The 9,905-nt window shown below is 48.4% G+C and overlaps 1 protein-coding gene across 2 annotated transcripts in view; it reads right to left on the reverse strand.

The window, feature by feature from the left end:
• Window positions 1–7,696, reverse strand: part of PSMA6 (proteasome 20S subunit alpha 6) — a 28,333-nt gene extending 20,637 nt beyond the window's left edge. For both annotated transcript variants that reach the window (XM_075330878.1, XM_075330877.1), the window contains exon 1: window positions 7,547–7,696. In XM_075330878.1, the coding sequence (XP_075186993.1) occupies window positions 7,547–7,622 (76 nt within the window). In that variant the 5' untranslated portion in view covers window positions 7,623–7,696. The remainder of the gene's footprint in view (window positions 1–7,546) is intronic.
• Between the last annotated feature and the right edge of the window lie 2,209 nt (window positions 7,697–9,905).

Below are 9,905 nucleotides of genomic sequence, written 5' to 3' on the forward strand. Positions count from 1 at the left end.
TCAGTGGTTAGCACTGCAGTCTTGCAGCGCTGGGGTCCTGATTTCAGAGAGGGAGGAACAGGCGGCGGGGGGCAGGGATACACGTGCATAACCCGCCCGGACATCAGGAGAGAGGTGCACACGTCAATCAAAAAGTGCTTGATTTTTCAAACTTTATAAAGTTGGATTTCGCAGCCTAAACACCCGAGCTGCCCCCTGATGGTATGTACACACTGTGCCTGATAGTGCCAGCACTGCACTGGCTGCAGCTTATACACCAAAATCCTGATGGTTGGTTCCCTTTAAAGGGAACCTTTCAGGTGCAATATGCACAGAACCACGAGCAGTCCTGCATGTATATTACTAATCGCTGTCCCTGTATACACTAGCACAGATAAAGAGATCCTTAGAAAAGGTATTTAGAAAGATTCTTTCCCATATGCTAATGAGCGCAGGGACTAGACGCAAGGGCATTCGTTCCCTGGCTAGTCGGCCCCCTAATGCCGTGTTTTTTTGCCTCCATGCATAACGCCTTTTTGTATGACCAAACAACGCAATCTTTGTTTCATCAGTCCACAGGACCTTCTTCCAAAATGTAACTGGCTTGTCCAAATGTGCTTTTGCATAACTCAGGCGACTGTTTGTGGCGTGCTTGCAGAAATGGCTTCTTTCGTATCACTCTCCCATACAGCTTCTCCTTGTGCAACGTGCGCTGTATTGTTGACCGATGCACATTGACACCATCTGCAGCAAGATGATGCTGCAGGTCTTTGCTGGTGGTCTGTGGATTGTCCTTGACTGTTCTCACCATTCTTCTTCTCTGCCTTTCTGGTATTTTTCTTGGCCTGCCACTTCTGGGCTTAACAAGAACTGTACCTGTGTTCTTCCATTTCCTTACTATGTTCCTCACAGTGGAAACTGACAGTTTAAATCTCTGAGACAACTTTTTGTATCCTTCCCCTGAACAACTATGTTGAATAATCTTTGTTTTCAGATCATTTGAGAGTTGTTTTGAGGAGCCCATGATGCCACTCTTCATAGGAGATTCAAATAGGAGAACAACTTGCAAGTGGCCACCTTAAATACCTTTTCTCATGATTGGATACACCGGCCTATGAAGTTCAAAGCTCAATGAGGTTACAAAACCAATTTAATGCTTTAGTAAGTCAGTAAAAAGTAGTTAGGAGTGTTCAAATCAAGAAATTGATAAGGGTGCCCATACTTTTGCACCGGTCAAATTTAGTTTAAATGCGGATTGCACATTTTCTGTTAGTACAACAAACCTCATTTCAATCCAGAAATATTACTCAGTCCATCAGTTATTAGATATATGAAACTGAAATAGCTGTTGCAAAAAGCCAAATTGTTATAAAGAAAAAAGGTTAACATTAATAGGGGTGCCCAAACTTTTTCATATGACTGTACATATATATGTGCCAATTTTTGGTAGAGCTACACACACACCATTATATCTGTACAGTCGTGGCTAAAATATTGAGACTGACACGGATTTTGGCTTTCACATGTTTTTTTTTGATCTTTTAGACAGTTGTTTCTATGGTTACTGAAGAACAATTATCAGTGCGTTTTTACACCTTTATTGACAAATAGATGACATTTATGTGAAGTCTTAATATTTCCAGTGTTCCTTTATTTTTTAAAGATCTCTGAAATCCGCCCCCGGCAGCTGGATATCATCTTCTGGGTACGCTCACACGAGCGTATAACTCGCATGAGTTTCGGACCGCATCACCCGGCGCGGCTAGCTTCTCTGCTGACAGGAGCGGCTCAGCTGCATGTATTTCTATGCGGCTGACATGCTCCTGTCCGGAGAGTGTGCGGCCGCACCGAGTGATGCGGTCCGATACTCATGCGAGTTATACGCTCGTGTGAGCGTACCCTCTGGGCCAATTCCTGACCGATGACAACACATTCTTGGGTAATCAGTGCGTCTTCTGACAATCATTCATCCAGATGCCCCAAACAGTGTGACGGGGACATCATCAGAAAAAGTAAGGGGTACTTTACACGCTGCGACATCGCTACCAATATATCGTCGGGGTCACGTCGTTGGTGACGCACATCTGGCGCCGGTAGCGACATCGCAACGTGTGACACCAAGGAGCGGCGATCAACGATCGCAAAATTGTCCAAAAACTGTGATCGTTGACACGTCGCTCCTTTCCTTAACCCCTTCAGCCCCCGGGCACTTTCCGTTTTTGTTTTTTGCTCCCCTTCTTCCGAGAGGCGTAACTTTTTTATTTTTCCATCAATCTTGCCATATGAGGGCTTGTTTTTTGCGGGACGAGTTGTACTTTTAAATGAAACCATAAGTTTTACCATATAGTGTACTGGAAAACGGCAAAAAAATTCCAAGTACGGAAAAATTGGAAAAAAAGTGGGATTGTACAATAGTTTTTGGGATATTTTATTCACCGTGTTCACTATATGGTAAAACTGATGTGTGGGTATGATGCCTCAGGTCGGTGCGAGTTTATAGACACCAAACATGTATAGGTTTACTTGTATCTAAGGGGTTAAAAAAAATTCACAAGCTTGTCCGAAAAACGTGGCGCACGTTTTGCGCCATTTTCCAAAACCCGTAGCGTTCTCATTTTTCAGGATCTGAGGCTCAGTGATGGCTTATTTTTTGCGTCTTGACCTGACGTTCTTAACGGTACCATTTTTGCGCAGATGCTACGTTTTGATCGCCTGTTATTGCATTTTGCGCAAGATTTGCGGCGACCAAAAAACGTAATTTTGGCGTTTGGAATTTTTTTGCCGCTACGCCGTTTACTGATCAGATTCATTGATTTTATATTTTGATAGATCGGGCATTTCTGAACGCGGCGATACCAAATATGTGTGTATTTTTTATTTTTTTAACCCTTTAATTTTCAATGGGGTGAAAGGGGGGTGATTTGAACTTTTAGGTTTTTTTAATTTTTTAAAACTTTTTTTTTTACTTTATTTTATTTTACTAGTCCCCCTAGGGGGCTATTGCGATCAGCAATCCGATCGCTCTGCACTATCTGCAGATCTCAGCTACAGAGCTGAGAACTGCAGATTTGCTGCTTCACTTTCAATGCCGGCTGTATTCCGGCATTGAGAGGAAGTGACTCATGTTAGCCACAGGCGTCATCACATGACCCTGTGCTACCATGGCAACCGCCGAAAGTCACGTGATCATGTCACGTGACTTCCGGCGGGGGCGGGGTAAGTCACTGTCATGGCGGCGCCCATATACATATCGCTGCCAAGACTTTGGCAGCGAAATGTAAGGGGTTAATGGCCGCGGGTGGAAGCGATTCCACCCGCGGCTAGCAGGCACACATATCAGCTGTTGATAACAGCTGATATGTGCGCGTCTCGCCGCCGCCCGCCGGCGGCAGGGGGCGGGGCTTACCGGGAAACGATCCATGACGTATCTAGTACGTCATGGGTCGTTAAGGGGTTAATATCGCTGCTGCCACAGGTACAATGTTGTTCGTCGTTACTGCGGCAGCACACATCGCTATGTGTGACACCGCAGGAACGACGAACATCTCCTTACCTGCCTCCACCGGCAATGAGGAAGGAAGGAGGTGGGCGGGATGTCTCCGCTTCTATTGGACGGCTGCCGTGTGACGTCGCTGAGACACCGCACGAACCGCCCCCTTAGAAAGGAGGCGGATCGCCGGCCAGAGCGACGTCGCAGGGAAGGTAAGTCCGTGTGACGGGTGTAAGCGATGTTGTGCGCCACGGGCAGCGATTTGCCTGTGACGCACAACCAAAGGGGGCGGGTACAATCACTAGCGATATCGCAGCTTATAAAGTGCCCTCAACATTACCTGATGAAGCCCTATTTAGACTGCTTGGGATATCCTGAAGAAGGCTTGTCCTGAGAAGATGAGCTCCACCACGAGTCCCGTCTCTGCCAACAGTAAACATCCTGAGACCACTCATGTGAGGGGTCTTCTCATCCATGGAGGGGGCTCACTCACAATTTTACCTAAGAACATTACCATGAATAAAGAATGGGATCTACGCATCCTCCAAGAGCAACTTCTCCCAATGATCCACGAGCAATTGGGTGAAGAACAATGATTCTTCCAGCATGATGGAGACCATGTCACAAGGCGAAAGTGATAACCATGTGGCTCAGTGAATAAAACATTGACATTTTGGGTCTATGACAAGGAAACTCCCTGGATATCAATCTGATTGGCAACCGGTCGTCAATCCTCAAAAATGGAGAAAAAACACCCACAGAAATTGTGATAAACTCCCAGCACTGATAAGGCAAGAATGTCTCATCTTCGGCCAGGATTTGGCCAAGGAGCTGATATCCAAACTCCTTGACCCCGACTATTTCTTTCTAGAAACTCCATGCACTGGTCAATATTCAGCAGTTGGTCATTTCTCCATTAATAAGGCGGCATTCACACGCAGCATTTCTATTTCTCAGTGATGGATGATTGTGATGACTGTGCAGGCTTCGCCTCCGTTCAATGGTCAGAACATTTCTTTGTCCTTCATACTGTCCTAACGGCTCATGAGACCGCAGCATGGATCAGTGAGGTGACAACTACACCCGCTATTGGTTCACAGTGTACCGCAATGTACCTTATGATGGTGCTGCAGGGTCACAGGCATGGCAGGAATGGCTACCATTGGTGGCTAGCATCTTTTTACGTTTAGCTTCTGTTAAAGCAAGATAAACCCCCAGCATTGGATGAACACCGTTAACAACCACTTGTCACTTTATATGGAAAAGGCACAATACGGGTATAAGGCGTTATATAGTGACCCTCTCACCTGACTATATCTGGTGTCTGTGCACTACATAGATGATGACTGATTTCTTAAACCATTCAGAATAAATGTAGCAGAGGTGCACATGCTCAAACTCTGCTCTACCATGCTCGGGTGCTCGGTACTCGTAACCAGTGATGAGCGGGCACTACCATGCTCGGGTGCTCGGTACTCGTAACCAGTGATGAGCGGACACTACCATGCTCGGGTGCTCGGTACTCGTAACTAGTGATGAGCGGACACTACCATGCTCGGGTGCTCGGTACTCGTAACTAGTGATGAGCGGGCACTACCATGCTCGGGTGCTCGGTACTCGTAACTAGTGATGAGCGGGCACTACCATGCTCGGGTGCTCGGTACTCGTAACTAGTGATGAGCGGGCACTACCATGCTCGGGTGCTCGGTACTCGTAACTAGTGATGAGCGGGCACTACCATGCTCGGGTGCTCGGTACTCGTAACTAGTGATGAGCGGGCACTACCATGCTCGGGTGCTCGGTACTCGTAACTAGTGATGAGCGGGCACTACCATGCTCGGGTGCTCGGTACTCGTAACTAGTGATGAGCGGGCACTACCATGCTCGGGTGCTCGGTACTCGTAACTAGTGATGAGCGGGCACTACCATGCTCGGGTGCTCGGTACTCGTAACTAGTGATGAGCGGGCACTACCATGCTCGGGTGCTCGGTACTCGTAACTAGTGATGAGCGGGCACTACCATGCTCGGGTGCTCGGTACTCGTAACTAGTGATGAGCGGGCACTACCATGCTCGGGTGCTCGGTACTCGTAACTAGTGATGAGCGGGCACTACCATGCTCGGGTGCTCGGTACTCGTAACTAGTGATGAGCGGGCACTACCATGCTCGGGTGCTCGGTACTCGTAACTAGTGATGAGCGGGCACTACCATGCTCGGGTGCTCGGTACTCGTAACTAGTGATGAGCGGGCACTACCATGCTCGGGTGCTCGGTACTCGTAACTAGTGATGAGAGGGCACTACCATGCTCGGGTGCTCGGTACTCGTAACTAGTGATGAGCGGGCACTACCATGCTCGGGTGCTCGGTACTCGTAACTAGTGATGAGCGGGCACTACCATGCTCGGGTGCTCGGTACTCGTAACTAGTGATGAGCGGGCACTACCATGCTCGGGTGCTCGGTACTCGTAACTAGTGATGAGCGGGCACTACCATGCTCGGGTGCTCAGTACTAGTAACTAGTGATGAGCGGGCACTAGCATGCTCGGGTGCTCTGTACTCGTAACTAGTGATGAGCGGGCACTACCATGCTCGGGTGCTCTGTACTCGTAACTAGTGATAAGCGGGCACTACCATGCTCGGGTGCTCTGTATTCGTAACTAGTGATGAGCGGGCACTACCATGCTCGGGTGCTCTGTACTGGTAACTAGTGATGAGCGGGCACTACCATGCCCGGGTGTTCGGTACTCGTAACTAGTGATGAGCGGGCACTACCATGCTCGGGTGTTCGGTACTCGTAACTAGTGATGAGCGGGCACTACCATGCTCAGTACTCGTAACTAGTGATGAGCGGACACTACCATGCTCGGGTACTGGGTACTCGTTATGAGCAGTCGGATGCTCGGACGGGCTTGATTCAAGAATAATGGAAGTAAATGGGGAGCTCAAGCATTTTTCTGGGAGATCTTACCGAAAAATGCTGGAGTTCCCCATTAACTTCCATTATGCTCGTTCCGTAAAGCCCATCTGAGCATCCAACTGCTTGTTAAGAGTACACTGAGTACCTCAGCATGGTAGTGCCCGCTCATCACTAGTTACGAGTACTGAGTACCCAAGCATGGTAGTGTCCGCTCATCACTAGTTACGAGTACTGAGTACCCAAGCATGGTAGTGCCCGCTCATCACTAGTTACGAGTACCAAGCACCCGAGCATGGTAGTGCCCGCTCATTAATAGTTACGAGTACCGAGCACCCGAGCATGGTAGTGCCCGCTCATCACTAGTTACGAGTACTGAGCACCTGAGCATGGTAGTGCTCGCTCATCACTAGTTACCAGTACAGAGCACCCGAGCATGGTAGTGCCCACTCATCACTAGTTACCAGTACTGAGCACCCGAGCATGGTAGTGCCCGCTCATCACTAGTTACGAGTACTGAGCACCTGAGCATGGTAGTGCCCACTCATCACTAGTTACGAGTACTGAGTACCCAAGCATGGTAGTGCCCGCTCATCACTAGTTACCAGTGGGTATATGGAGGCAGCAGAAGCTTGGCCTGGGACACGCAGTCAGCTCTGCTGTGCAGCCAGGCTGAATCCCCCTGTACCTGGGGACAATATACCAGCTCCAGATACAAGGAGAATCAGCAATATAAAGTAGATGACTGCGTTAAAATGGCCACCAAAAGATCCTTATGTGAAATAAAATCTAAATAAAAAGCAGAACAAACACTTTGCTGAGGCCCATAAAAAGAAAAAAACATGAATATAAAAAAAATGCACCCACATATAAAAAAAAGCACAAAAAGTATTTAGATATCAGAATGAGGAAACTGTTTACAGCTCATTAAACTGCATGAGAAAAAGTGCCTGGTCATGGAGGTGAGGGGTAACTGGGAGGAAACAATATGTTCTATCAGGGTCTGGGAAAGCTGGGTGACGGGCTGTGAGGAGCAGGAGCGTCCATAGCTATAGAGAGGACATGACACAGCCAGTCATGCTGCACAGGCCTGAGTGACACAGCAGCGGCGGGATGCCCGAGCGTCCAGGGCAGCCGGGAGGGGGCGGCCGCCCGGTACTCACCCACTTGGTAGAGTCTCCCCTCCGGGGAGAAGATCGTTATGTGCCGGTCAAAACCCGCGCTGGAGCCCCGAGACATGGCCAGACAAAGATACAGCAACTCCCGGTGCCTCAATTGGATCGTGCGGCGCAGCCAATTACGCGTATGTCATGCGTCATCATTCCCCGCGGAGTGTCGCACCAATCACAAGCTGGGAACCCAACCACGTGATCTACGAACCATGTCACCGGCGCCATCTTTTAGTAGGGAAAGAGTGCCCGACCTTCAAATCGAAAGTGCAGAGTATTTGTTGTTTATAAAGTGCGTGGCTGCCATCATTATTTGAAGAATATGTCTAGTACTTGTAGGAGGAACTATTGGCACTGATAGATGAAATGTGTGACAGTTAAAGGGATTGTCCATCTCTGGTCAAATCTTTGTCAAGCGCTGCAGGTGGCTGAATCCTAATGGTGTGTAATGTTCCAGTGGTCACCACATGCCGACTAGAGCGATTTCACCAGGTGTAAACAACCCCTTTAAGGATGAAACTTATGAAAATTCTCTTCCTGGAGGATATTTTCTGACACAAAAGGGCTCATCTTTTATAGGCAGCCTTTATTATAGGGGCATTATAAAAAGAGGCCAGTCATGATGTGTATGTGTGCACAGATGATAAAGACCCCGCAAAAACGCGCACAGGACTAACAACCAACGCGTTTCAGATCCACAGGGTTGAAAGCAGGTGGTGGAGGGATTTGTTGAGTGTAGCCTCTCCTGAGGCCATCACTACACTTCTATATGTAACCCACAGATGATATCAGCAATGTTAAAGAGGTCCAACTAGCAGGATTTTGTGATATGAGGTGAGGCAGTGCCATACAGGCAGTAAGATGCTGAATCCAGGCATACCTGATATAGAAAGAACCGATGCTTGGGTGATGAAATATCTTTAAAGGGAACCTGTCACAGATATGGTGACTATAAGCTGCGGCCACCACCACTGAGCTGTTATATACAGCATTCCAGAATACTGTATATAAGAGCCCATGCCGCTGTGTAGAACGTAAAAAACACTTTTATAATATTCACCTAAGGGGCGGTCCAGACCGATGCGTGCCACTACTCTCCGATCTGGCGCATCCACTCTGCAGCGATTGCCGCCATCCTTCTTCTGAGATCCGTGTGCACAACGCGTCCTATGTCATCCACACAGGCCAAATTAAAAAAGGTCCGTGCAGCCTCTGTTAGGAGTACTCGACACAGAACTAGACAGATATCCCTTTGGGAAGGACCTAGCCAAGGAGTGGCTCTTTTTAGGAGACCACCATATTAAGTGGCCCTTTTAGTCAATATCCAGCTCTTTGACAAGTTTAAAGATATGACAAGGGAAATGCAAAGGCCAGGTATCCATCCACAGACAGCTGTTTCGGGGTATTGCCCCTCATCAGTGTGGAGCAGGATTCTGGCTGGGTGGGAGCAATGCCTAGTAGACCAGCAAGACAAAACAATCACTGATCTCAGGGAGGCCAGCCAGAGAAAACACTGCCGGCAGCCAGCAAGGGCGCTCAACACAGTGAAATCCTAGGTGCATTGCCCCCTGGGATGTATGCAAATCAAAAAAAGGTCCATGGAGCCTCTGTTAGGAGTCTGGACACAGAACTAGCCAGATATCCCTCCGGAAGGACCTAGCTAAGGAGTGGCTCTTTTTAGGAGATCACCATAACCACCATATGAAGTGGCCCTTTTAGTCAATATCCAACTCTTTGACAAGTTTAAAGATATGACACAGGCCGACATTGAGGTCCTGCTCAGGCGTATTTCTCTCTATCCTGCTGAGGGTAGATCTAAATATTGTAGTATTCTAGTGCGCATGTCTGGGCAGTTTTCAATCTTTCCTTGCGCCTGCGCATTACAATACTTTGATCTGCCCTCAGCAGGGAATATCAAAGTGCGCCTGTGCAGGACTACAGTGTCGGCCCGTGTGGATGATGTAGACGTGTCATCCTTACTCTGCTCGGAAGGAGGAGGACGGAGATAGTAGAGAGGAGGCGCCAGATCGAAGAGTAGCAACACCCATCAGACCGGACCGCCCCCTAGGTGAGTATTATAAAAGTGTTTTTTACATTACAGCGCAGTCCGCGTATTCTGGAATGCTGTGTATATAAGAGGTCACTGGTGGTGGCCGCAGCTTATCGGGGACAAATCTGGTGACAGGTTCCCTTTAATCAAAGTTGCAGAAAAGCACTGTACTTTGATTGACAGGTACAATGGGGGCAGGTCTCTGTGGGTTGGGTCCCCGGCGTTTATTCCTCCTCCGGTGTCCTCCGGCCCGTTTTTAATTAGAATTTCTCACCACACCGCCATTGGTGTTGTTGGCGGCAC

This window comes from Anomaloglossus baeobatrachus, chromosome 12, assembly GCF_048569485.1.
Source record: "Anomaloglossus baeobatrachus isolate aAnoBae1 chromosome 12, aAnoBae1.hap1, whole genome shotgun sequence".
Classification (NCBI taxonomy): Eukaryota; Metazoa; Chordata; class Amphibia; order Anura; family Aromobatidae; genus Anomaloglossus; species Anomaloglossus baeobatrachus.